Raw genomic sequence first — 13,159 nt, 5'->3', positions numbered from 1 at the left:
ACTTAAACAGGTTTAAACCCATTCAGTAGATCCAAGACAATTTGTCTCAGGGAACAGGCTTTTTACAAGCCAACCAATGGCTGCACTTTGCTTCAGAAGTTCAGCCAGTCAGTAAAGGATTCACCCAATGGACATAACTGAGTGTCAGTCAGTATCACCTGGTACTACCTGTCAATTCACACCTTGAAGATTTAATCCCTGAATTTCACCCTTCCCAAAGTCCTTTACCTACAAAAATCAGAGGTATGCTCTGCTCAGAGAGACTGTGATGGATAAGCTCTTCTTTACAACACTAAGCAATAAACCCAGCTTTGTGTTTATAGTTCAGATACTGAGTGACAGTCACATCATCCTTTGATACTCAGATGGGCTTTAAAACCAGCAGTTGTGTTACCCAAAATTGGGGGCCACTTGAGGACCTAAGTCCTCTCAAACTCTGCTCTTAAATTGTATCCCCACTGGTCAAGAAGACCACTTGACACTTTTTCCAAATGCTTTCAGTGTTTATTTGATGCCCTCTATATGCTCTGTGGTAGGACAGACATTTCACAGATACTGAGGTCTTATGACTTGAAGGTCACAAGCCTTCAAATGCAGTAACCAAGTTATACTGAACACAGAAGAATCACTACCACTGAGGGCTTTGTGAAATCAGAAATCATTCTACATCTTTGAGAAGGAACTTCTGGGCACAGCTTGCTCTGTGAAGATAGGTTTTTAAGTTCCTTCATCAAAAGGGGTGTGAGTGGGGAAGGTTTTCATGTCTTCAGTTTTTCCACCAGTACCGGTCATCTTCATCAAAAGAATACCAACCACCATCAATTACAATGTGAGGCTTGACAAGTTGTAGATCCTTCAGAAGCTTTGTTATTTGCCTAGGATATTTCCATTTCCACAGCCTGGGGAGGCAGAAAGGGGACACATTACTCTGAGATTTTGCTTTGTACTCTCCTCCCCTCCTATCAAGTCCTGAGAGCCCCATCAAGGATCTCAAAACCTTTCCTTGTATGCTTAAGGAGCATAGCGTGTTTCCCGTAGAGTAAAAGCAGTAGCGTGCTTCCTACATGTAAAGAAACTCCTTGATGTGTCAGATGCTACACTAAACTTTTTCAGGCATCTGCTCCTCCCAGCAATCCTACGAGGCAGGCATGATTATTCATCCACCCACGAACTCCTTCCTGAGAATCTTCTTTGTGCTGGGTCCTGTCACAGGGTTTATAGGTACAGTGCAGGACAAGGCAAGCTTCCTACTCTCACCAAACTTATGTTCTAGCAGAGGAGAGAGAGATGGGTATTTAAGTAGATGCATATCATCATACCCATTTTACAGATGGGGAAATAGGCTCATGAAAAGTCAATTAGTAAAATCCAGGTCTGACTCTTCTCAATTTCAACTACTAAGTCCCATAGTCACCACCTGATCTTGTCAAAAGGCTATTCTGTCTCATGAATCATTGATACAAACATGCTCTTTCAACCCAACATTCTGCCTTTTCAGCTCATTTGCCCAAGTGATCACTGTAACTGTTTTTTGATCACATGAAGATCTCCAAATCCACTAAGCTATGTTTCCCAATCCATCTCCCTCTCCCACCTTCACTTCTATCTACCCACCTCCACTCCCCCCACTGCCCCGATCCCACAGTCCATCAAAACCACTCTTAGCTTCCTTCTAGTTATACCCACATGCCGAAACTTGAACCCTGGATAAATCCAACTGCTACGAACAGGACAATACTGGAGAAATAGTTTACTCAACTGAGAAATTTGCTATTCATATAAATACATCATAACAGCCTCAGGTGGATGCTGCCAGCCTTATATTTCCCCAGTCAGGTGTTTATATCCTCCAATTATAACTATATTTCTTGACTCTCGGGCATGCCCTTAGCTTCCATTTTGTCTATGAATAAGAGGTACTAAATGACAAATACTTTTTCTAACACCAAACATAGAAACTATGCCTATGAACCCATCATTTTCACATGAAGGAAACCCTTAGGCTTAAAGGATAGTCCTGGTTAACCTCCTATGAACTCCATTAACTCAGCCCTCCAGAGTTGTACAACAGGGTAGCCCTTGAATATCTCGTTTTCAACCTCTCACTCTGGTAGATCATGTGCCTGAGCAGCTGAGCATAGTCTGATACTGTCATAACAAAAGCATCCTGACGAGCTTACGCCACCCTTCTCTCTTCTTCTGAACAAAATCTTTCTTAAATAGCCTGCACACATTTCTTCAGTCCACCTCAGCCTGACTGCTCTTCACCCTGCCACTGAAACCTCTCAGAGAGGTTAATCATCTCCAAAACGCCGCAGTCAGTAGACCCTCTTCTCATCTTACTTTATCTTTTAGCAGCATTAGACACAGTGGCTCACTCCCTTCTTAAAACCTCATCTTGTCTTAGCTTGTGATACCATATTCCACTGGTTTTCTTTTTAAGTTTTGCTACTACATCTTATATCCTTCTTTGCTGGTTTCTTTCTCATCTTCCAGTGATAACAGACGACACTTGTTTACCATATTCAAGGCTCTGTCTAAGCTCTTACTTAAATTCCCCTAACCATCCTGGGAGATGTCCCCCATATTAGATAATAAAATGGAGGCACAGATTAAAAACCTTCCCTGGGGTCATAAGCAATAAAAACTCCCGAGAATTTACGGCCAGCCAGTGTGGCTCCAGAGCCTTGTGCTGACCATTATTTTTACATTGACTTCTCAACTCTGAGACTTTGAACCTTTGGGAATTCAGTCAATCTCAGCCAATAATTCCTTCCAAGGGGTCTCAATCAATGGCTTTAAAAGCCTGCTTCCATATACTGACAGCTCCTAAATTTTTATGTCTAGTTCAGACCCCTTAACAGAGCTGTATGCACAAATAGATTTATCTTGGTTCAAGACCTCTTTTGGATGAGTAGGCATCCCATACTTCAATATTTCCAAAATTCAATTTTGATTTACTGTAGTACCCCCTTATCATCAGCTTTGCTTTCTGTGGTTTCAGTCACCTGTGGTCCAAAAATTATAAAAATTCCAGAAATAAGAAATTCATAACTTTTAAATTACATGCCATTCTGAATAACATAATGAGATTTCATACCATCCAGGTATGTACCACTTGGGATGTGAATTCTTCCAATGCATCCAGGCTGTAGAAGCTACATGTCCTTTAGTCACTTAGTCACCTCAGTGATCAGATTGCCTGTCTGGAATTGCAGTTCTTGTGTTCAAGTAACCCTTATTTTACTTAATAATGGCCCCACAGTGCAAGAGTAGTGATGCTGGCATATTGTTAGAATTGTTCTATTTTATTATTACTCTTGTTAATCTCTTACTGTGCTTACATTATAAATTAGATTTCATCCTAGATATATATGTATAGAAAAAAAGCACAGTATATATATTATTAGTTCAGCACTATCTGGTTTCAGGCATCCACTGAAGGTCTTGGAACATATCCTTCATGGACAAGGCAGGGGTCTACTCTATGTAAAGCCTAACATCTGCTCTCCCTCAGTCTTCAACCTGCTCATGTCAGAAACCTCTGTGACATCTCCTTGATTCTTGTCACTGGCTGAACCACCACATTCAACACACCCAGTCTTACCAGTTCTATCTCCTCGATCTGATCTCACCAATCACCCTCTTTCTCTCTATTCCTGCTGCCACCATAACCCTCAACGTGGGCCAATGCCATCTCTTACCTGGGTTACTGCAGCAGCTTCCCCACTGGTCTACCTGCTTTTACTGTTGGTCCAACAGGTCATTCTCAACAAGGGAGCCAGAGTAAGCTCTTAAAACTTAAGTCATGTTGTGTTAGTCTACTGGCTAAACAATACCAACAACTTCCAACTACACTGTAAATTTTATTCTAACTCCCTAACTCTGGCCGTGCAGGAACTGCATATCTAGCCCTGCCTACCTCTCCTGGATCTCCTCTCCCTTGCTACTTGGTTCTAGACACACTCTCCAGGGCAAGACACAAAAGGGCAAATTTAGCTCAGGTCTTCAACCATGCTATGGATGGTTGAATGCCTGGACATCTTTTAAGTCTCAACTTAAAATGTTCCATCTTCCAAGAAGTTATTCCTAAAACTTCCAAATCTATTTTTTTCTTTTTATTGTTTAGCAGTATAAATATAGAAAAATTTGCTTGTTGATTCTTAAGATGCTGGGCATTTGGGTTATCTCCATGTTTTGTTGTTATAAAAATTACTATGAATATTCTTGTATAAATCTGTTTGTGGATATGTTTTTAGTTCTAGATAAATACCTAGGAGTGGAATTGTTGAGACACAGTTCACCAAAGTGATTGTAACAACTTAAACAAGCACCGGCAACATATGGGAGTTCCAGTTGCTACACATCTTGCCAATATTTAAAACTTTTTCATTTTAGCCATTGTTATAAGTGTGAAATGTTATCTAATTCAGGATTAAAATACCAAAATTTGTAAAAACATAGATGAATGTATACATAAATATACAAATTATATAAATTTATATCAAATTATATAAGCATTCACATTATATTGAAGAACCTATCATAAAAGAATATTGTATAATTTCACTTACATGAAGTCGCAAAACAGGAAAAACTCATCTATGGTCACAGACATCAAAGATGAGTTGCCTTTCAGTTGGGGGGAAGGAGACACAGAGAAACTCTCCTGGGATGATGAAATTTTTGTATATATTGTTTTGTGTCGATTATAGCAGTGTAAGCAATTGCCACAACTCAAACTTATTTAAGATCTCTGCATTTTCTTGTATATAAATTATGCAATGATTAAGGTAGCGATAAAAAACCTATTTAAAAAAACTCCATAACTCCAGAGCCTATCAGATCCTGTGGTTCTATATTTCCCGTCCTACCCTATATTTCTGTTTCATATAATTTGGTCTCCATATAACTTTAAGTGTGTACTTGCTGAAATGCTTTGCTAGACTGTAATCCCGGGATTATGTTTTTATCATTGCCTCCCTAGGAGCTCGTTCGTGGATCAAGAGAATCTTGGAGGGTGACTATTACCCATATACAACTTTATGGGAAATCATTTGGGTCTCTATGAAGGTGAACGCCTGTATCGAGGGGAGGAGAGAAGAGGAGAAACATATACTCCTATTTCTCTTGGTCATTAGAATAGCTTCCTCCCATACTCAGCACTAAAAAGTAGCAGAATTTGGGTCTCACCCCAAGCATGTATCCCACAACCATCTTACACTACCTTTTACTCCACTTATAAATGGAAATTGGCTTAGATTTGAAGACAGTGCTAGAAAATCTGAGATCTATAGTCTTTATGGGATGGGGAGTTTTAAGGGGGGGGGAGTCTCCTGATTCTTAAGAAGGTGGAGGGAATCTGAGCATCTGTGGCATATGTTATACTACATCGTTTTTACTGAGGTAAAGTTCACATCACATAAATCCAGCCGTTTTTAAGGGAACAATTCAGCGATTTAGTACGTTCACTAGGTTGTGCAATCACCACCTTTATATAGTTCTGAGACATTTTCATTTTCCCAAATGGAAAACCTGTACCCATTAAACAGTTGTTTTTCACTCCCCTTTTCCACTTTCTAGCCCCTGTCTGGATTTTCCTATTCTGGATATTTCATATAGATGGAATCCTATAATACATAACCTTCTGTGTCTGGCTTCTTTTAATGAGCATAATGTTTTCAAGGTTTGTCCCTATTGTAGCATGTATCAGTACTTCATTTTTTAAGTGGCTGAATAATATGCCATTGTATGGATAAACTACATCTTGTTATTCATTCATCCTTTAACGAACGTGTAGACTACCTTCATCTTTTGGCCACTGTGAGTAGTGCTGCTGTGAACATGCGTGTACACGTATTTGTTTCACTACCTGGCCAGAGTTCTTTTTAATATATACACAGGCATGGAATTATTGGGTCATATGATAATTCTTTGTGTTATGTTTTGAGAAACTCAACATCACTCAGCATCCGGGAAATGCAAATCAAAACCACATTGAGACACCATCTAACCCCAGTTAGGATGGCTAAAATCCAAAAGACTATGAACGATAAATGCTGGCGAGGTTGCGGAGAAAAAGGAACTCTCATACACTGTTGGTGGGACTGCAAAATGGTGCAGCCTCTATGGAAAATGGTATGGAGGTTCCTCAAACAATTGCAAATAGATCTACCATACGACCCAGCTATCCCAATGCTGGGAATATACCCAGAGGAATGGAAATCATCAAGTCGAAGGTATACCTGTTCCCCAATGTTCATTTTTTAAACTTTCTAACCAGAAAATTAAATACATAAACCAAATGATTCAATTACTTAAACTTTCCCTTTGGTTTCTCATCACACTTGGAAGAAAAAAACCAAGATTTAAGTCTAGCTTATAAGGCGCTCCGCTTGATCCATGAGCTCATCTTCTCCACCTGAACCTCATCTTTTACTACTGTTTCCTTCTCTCACTCACTCCACATCTGATGGTCTGGGAGTCTCTGCCCTTAAGTCTCTCTCAGCCAGGAAGATTTCCATGCAGTTGCCTTTGCCCTTCAGGACTCAGATCAAACATCTGTTCCTTAGTGAGAATTTCGTCAGGAAAAACTGAGTTTTCTGAATATGTTAATTAGCTTCATTTAGTCTACCCACAGTGAATACATATATCAAAACATCATGTTGTACACCATAAACATATAGAATTTTTATTCGTCAATTAATAATCAAGAAATTCTTGAATGTCTTTGCAGTGGAATGTTGGGCAGTGTCTAGCAGACCCTTCGGGGACTATTCATTCATTTGGTTATCTCTGACTAGGCTATTTTATGACTCTGTAGAGACAGAAGTTAACTTGTAGAAAACTGATAGTAATGCAGTTATTTTCTGTCCATAGCTAAGCAAACAATTACTGTTCATGGCAATGCAAATTATTTGTTACTTACAGCATATAAATACCTGTAGGTCAAATGCTCATTTGAACCATGTTAACATCTTATTGGTTCTCTCATTAGTTAATACATTAAATAAAATCTTTGACATGTGGGGAAAAAAATTTCCAACTACGTAATCTAAAGTAACCCCATGTCCCTCACTCTCTTACTATCTTGTTTCCTTCTTAGCATTTACTACCTGCAACAATCCTAAACTTTTGTGGTTTTTAACTGTGGTAAGATACACATAAAATTGACCACCTTAACCATTTTTTTTTTCTTTTTGGCAGCTGGATGGTACAGGGATTGAACCCTGGACTTTGGTGTTATCAGCACCATGCTCTAACCAACTGAGCTAAACTGGCCAGTCCTCATCTTAACCATTTTAAGTGTATAGTTCAATGTGTTAAATACATTCACGTTGCTGTGAAACCTTTACCACCACTCATCTCCAGAACTTTTAATCTTGTAAAACTCAAATTTCACATCCATTAAACACTAAATTCCCTATTTGCCCTTCCCTCAGCTCCTGGCAACCATCATTCTACTTTCTATCTCTATGAATTTTCTTATTGTAGGTACCTCATATAAGTGGAATCATACTTTTGGGTCTGGGCTTATTTCATTTAGCATAAAGTTTTCAAAATTCACCCATGTTGGGCATGTATCAGAATTTCATTCCTTTTTATGGCTGAATAATATTCCATTGCATATATGTAGCACATTTTGTTTATCCATTTATCCATTGATAGACATCTGGGTTGCTTCCACCTGTCAGCTATTATCGTGAATGATGCTGCCATGAATATGGGCATGCAAATATCTCTTTGAGCTGTTACTTTCAATTCTTTTGGCCTATACCCAGAATGAAATTGCTGGATCACACAGCAATTCTGTTTTAAGTTTTTTGAGCGTAAGCCTTTGTATGTTATCTCTCCATCCTCCCCAACCAAATAAAAAGTAAGCTCCAGGGTATCAGGCACCTTTCCTCCATCTCCTATGTCCCTGTATCCCCAGCATCCAGCAACACACTCAGAGCACAGCGAAATTCATTGATTGAATAAATACCTGGTCATCAAGCCACGATCTTAACTGCTGTCATGAACTGCTTCTCTACCAACTAGCTTGCCTATAAGAGAAGCAGGTTTGTATCTCAAAAGACAATTGCTAGGGACTTACCCAATTATTCGTAGACTAGATTTGGGGTGTGCAAAGGCTGAACACAGCTTCACCATTCCTGCAGGACTGAAATTATTCCGCAACAGATTTAGACTGGTCAGGTGCCGGTTGCAGGAGAGGGCCAGTGAAAGCGTCTCACAGCAGTCGGAAGTTAATTCACATGCCTCCAACCTGTAGGGACAGACACCCAAGAAATAACCTCAAAGATCAATGATAGATCCTTCATTCAACCCGTGTGAATTTTACCTGATGTTAGGGGAAAAAAATAAAGAGTGCTGGGCTCCCCCCCCAGAGTTTCTAGCTCAGTAGTTCTGGGGAGGGACCCGAATATTTGCATTTGTAACAAGTTCCCAGGTGATGGCAGTGTTCTCGGTTCTCACTTGGAGAGCTGCTGGGTGACTCAAGTTATAGCTGTGGAAAAAATAAAATAAAGACTGAGAGAGTCTGTAACAAGGGAACATAACAAGAAACATGGAGAAAGACTTGCTGGGAAAGTGACATTGAACCTAAAACTGAAAACTGAGGAGTGAGTTATGTGAAGCGAGGCAGGATGTACTGATATGTAGATATAAGACACTGTACATACACCACCCTTGTGGAAAAAAAGTGGGGCACATTTGAGAAACAAAGATGACTAGATGGCCAGGGCAGTCAGAGGTAGTAGTATGAGAGGAAGCTGGACATTTTAGGTCATATTAAGGATTTAATCCTAAGAGTAATGGAAAGCCAAAGAACATCATTAAGCATAGTAATGGTGTTGGACAGTTCTGGTATTTCCAGAGGTGCATGTTGAGGTATGGATGGTCCCCAACTTACAATGGTTCAACTTAGACTTTTCAGCTTTGTGATGGTGTGAAAGAGATGCATATTCAGTAGAAACCATATTTCAAGCACCCATATAACCATTCTGTTTTTCACTTTCAGTGCAGTATGCAATAAGTTACATGACATATCCAACACGTTCTTATAAAACAGGTTTTGTGTTAGATGATTTTGCCTAACTATAGGCTAATATAAGTGTTCTGAACATGTTTAAGGTGGGCTAGGCTAAGCTACGATATTTGATAGATTAGGTGTATTAAATGCATTTTCAAATATGATAATCTCAGCTTCCGACAGGTTTATCTGGATGCAGCCCCACTGTAAATCAAGGAACATCTGTATTTTTAGAGATGCATGTTGAGGTATTTTGAGGTGGAATGTCAAAATCCATAACTTTCTATGAAATAGTTCACCAGCTAGAGCAAAAACACTGATTTTTTAAACTAGATGGTGAGTGCATACGTTTTGAATATCCTAATAATTCTAGATTTTGTGTATTTTGGAATTCTTATGATAGAGTAAAACGTCTATGAAGTGTAGCTTAACTTGTTTTAGCCACTTATAGCTTGATGATGAAATGGGATTGAATGAAATCTTTCTTTTTGGTTTTGCTAAAATAATATGCAAGTATTTATAAAGACAGAATATCCAGTTGGGAGGCTGAGGCAGAGGCAAGGGGGAGATAAATCTATCATGGTATAAGCTGCTGCATAGACAGATGATTGCATGATCCCCAACATGGATAAAATTAGCCTCTGGTTAACATGGGTGAAGTTAACTAACGTCGGGATGCTTCCTTCATTGCTACAGAAGGAAGGGCATGTCAGTGCAGATACTAGCCGGTCTCTTGGTAGGAAGTTTAGAGCCTTCCTATTAAATGGTTTTATATTTATTTGAAGGGAGTGGGGTCATTTATTAAGTGCCAGGGAGAACAAGGTAGGTCCAAAAGTTTCCAAAGAATGGAGATGGTTTGAAATCATTGTTTCAGGGAGTGGGGAAAACAAGTTAACCAGAAAAATGTAATACTGGGGAGACAGAAATTTATCAGTGACTACTGACTGCACATGATTATCTACTTACCCTTGTTTTTTTTTGATCCTGCAGTTCTCAGCTACCTAAGTACAGGTGCTGAGAGGGTGGAGAATCGGACTCATTGAAGCTTGGAATATTTGCAGGTGGATACACCCAGGGTAGAAGGCTGGAAACAACTAGTCTACTTTCTGTCTCTTTGGATTAGAATACATCTTATACAAACAGAATTACACACCATATGACCTTTTGTGTCTGGCTTTTCACTTAGTGTAGTGTTTTCAAGGCTCATCCATGTTGTAGCATGTGTCAGTGCTTCATTCATTCTTTTTTTTTTTTTTTTTTTTTTTTTTACAGCCGAACCATATCCCTCCGTATTGAAGCGCTCTGTTTTAATAAGTCCATGGGTGAGTCTGATGCTCGTTTCGAGAACCACTAGTGTAATCACTTGCTTTTTGTTCACCTTTCTCACTAGACCATATATGCCCCCATGCCAAGGTCTTATTCACTTCCATACTTCTACCATTTAGTACCATGCCTAGCCCGCAGAGGCTGTTCAATCAATATTTGAGGGCTTTCTACCTTTAGACCTTGTTCTCAAGCATTTTCTGTTTCATTCACCTCATACATAGATGCTGAGTTGGAATTTATAGCCAGATCTGTTATTCTACCAAGACTCTATTTTGTCTAACTTGATAGAGAGTCATGAAAACCAGAACATCCTCCTCGTTGAAGCAATTTCATGCTTGGGTCCCCCTTCCTCTGAGCCTGGCCCTCAAAGAGGTGATCCCAGGAAGTTACCCGAGTCTCCTCAGAGAACTTTTCCTTTGCTTCAATCCCTCACACAACTCTGCAACCCCACTGTCACCCAGGGCATTGGCGGTGAGATCCAAGCTCTTCAGGTGTTTGCTTTTTGCAATCACATAGGACAGACTCTCACAGCAAGCAGCAGTGAGACGACACTTCACCAATCTGCAAGAGACCCAAGAGAATAAATTTATATCTTTTGAGGAAAGCCTTACAGTGGGATAATATTCAGAAAATGTCAATGAGAATTTCCTTTTCTTCCTAACTGGTCACCTTTCTGCCCATTCCCGTAAACGGCTGAGACTAGGTGGCATCCACTGGCTCAGGAGAGGGATGAATAGTGAAGGCTGGGGAAACGTTGGATGTAGCTCAAAGCATTTCTGGAAAAAGAAATGAGCACATCAGAGCTTGCTCCAAACCTGGAGATGGGGTCAAGAATCTCCATGGGGGGAGGGAAAGACAAACAGAAAAAGCACAAATGGGTAGCAGTTGGTAGATCCCTTGAGAGGCAGAGAAAATGTGACAGAAGTTACTGAAATGCTAATAGGGTCTGGGATCCAAAAGGGAAGGGGTCTTGTGCTGCTTTTCCCAGGCAGAATAGGGAAAGTTGAAGGTGGAAATGGTCCCCAACATAATAGCTAAAGGTGGCTGAAACAGCTTCAGAGTTCCATATCTTTAAGTGAACTAAAATTCCCATTGGGGCTGAGGAGTCCATCCTCATGAGGCATTCAGGTGAAGAGTGAGAAAGGACTCAGTTGCAAGGATTGACACCTGTAGGTATGGGGGAGATGACAAAGTCTCAGATAAATGCATAGATGATAAAGACCATATATTCTCCTTGCACTTAAATGCAATTCCAAAGAAACATCTCTGGTTGACAGAGATTAAATTCACACAATGCAGAAGTAGGGCTTGAAATGCCAATTGAAAGAAATAGAGGAATAATACTCAGGGGCACTCAGAAGCTTGTGAACTATGATCTATGCTTTATTTTGTTACAGGGAAGGGAGAGATCTCAAAATGGTCCCACTTTTAGGTCCATTAATTCTACTTTTGTAATTGACAAGAAAATGCTACCAAGTATACAAAGATTTATAAGGTACTCATGACCAAAACACTAGACATAAGTGGAGTGCCCAGCTTTAGAGAATTTAACTTACCATATACCATGAAATGAAATACCATACCATGCTTTGTTTACTCTTATGATCTACATATCCTCAAGGACAGAACATGACACCAACACCAAGATTTTGGGTTGTTGGGATTCTAGTTCCCCACTGGATATAATTGGTGGTGGTGGTAGAACTACATGAGATTAGACATACAAAATATTTAGAGTCCTGTGCTTGCTACATGGTAAGAATGCATTAAATACTGACTACTAGGATACCTTTTTTGTAAAACATTAAATGCACTATGCATCTAGGAAAACAGAGTCCCAGGAGACATTTACCAACATACTAACAGTAGTGACAGCTTAATTGTGAGATAGAAGATTTATTTCTGCTCATTGAGATCTTTTAAGTTTTCCACAGTCTGTTTAGTGATGGAATACCCCTAGTAAGTAGAAACACTTCAACATGGGGAGGAGAAATTTGAGCTCCAGATGAAAAGAGATCAAGTGATTTATAAGCATCCCCTTCCCCACACACAGATGAATAGCTGAGGATTACGTTAGGGCAAGAAGAGCTCCTCTGAGGAGTGAAGAGATTTTAACAATCAAGGGTGACTCAGAATTTATAGTTCCTGCCATGGGGCTCTTATTCATAGTAATTTCTCTGCTCTTCCCACATTCATTATGGTGTCAACACACCGACTTACCCAGAGTACCCACTGGAAAAACGAGCATCAGTTGACCCTCAAACTAATTTTTGGTTCCAGTCTCCCCGCTCATATATTTCTTGAATTTCTAGGAAGCCCAGACCCCAATACAATAGGGTCGATCCCAAACAACTATGAGAAACTTACTCTAGGTCCTGGAGCTGACAAGATGGGTCCCTCATGACCTCGCAGAGAAGTTTCATCCCATTGTCTTCCAAGGGGTTCATGCTAAGGCTCAGATGTGTCAGACGTGTGTTACCCATGAGTGCAAGAGCAAGAAAACCACAGCCAGGTACGTCGAGGTTGCACTGGTTTAGCCTGTGAGAAGCACACGAGGGAAAGAGCAAGGTCAAACGTGTTCCTTGGTGTGACCTTGGGTCAACTACTACTTCTCTCCATCTCAGTTTTATCCTCTGTAGGAAGGAGGTCATATTCGTATTTAAGCTTAAATGACGGAATGATCATAAAGTACTTGGTGCAGTGACTGGCATAATACACTTGCTCAATGCTATTCAAGATTTTCTGAACTTTTCTTTTCAACGTTCCTTTATATTCAACGTATGTTTCCTATGGCTGCTATAA

General features: G+C 39.9%; 1 protein-coding gene across 1 annotated transcript in view; it reads right to left on the bottom strand.

The window, feature by feature from the left end:
• Positions 1-766: 766 nt before the first annotated feature.
• Positions 767-13,159, bottom strand: part of NLRP5 (NLR family pyrin domain containing 5) — a 61,732-nt gene continuing 49,339 nt past the window's right edge. Inside the window, 4 exon segments of the mRNA XM_063089926.1 lie at positions 767-899; positions 8,096-8,266; positions 10,748-10,918; positions 12,725-12,895. Of these exon segments, the coding sequence (XP_062945996.1) occupies positions 767-899; positions 8,096-8,266; positions 10,748-10,918; positions 12,725-12,895 (646 nt within the window).

The sequence above is a fragment of the Cynocephalus volans genome, chromosome 3 (genome assembly GCF_027409185.1).
Source record: "Cynocephalus volans isolate mCynVol1 chromosome 3, mCynVol1.pri, whole genome shotgun sequence".
In the NCBI taxonomy this organism is placed as follows: domain Eukaryota; kingdom Metazoa; phylum Chordata; class Mammalia; order Dermoptera; family Cynocephalidae; genus Cynocephalus; species Cynocephalus volans.
This window is presented reverse-complemented; position numbering and strand designations above follow the sequence as displayed.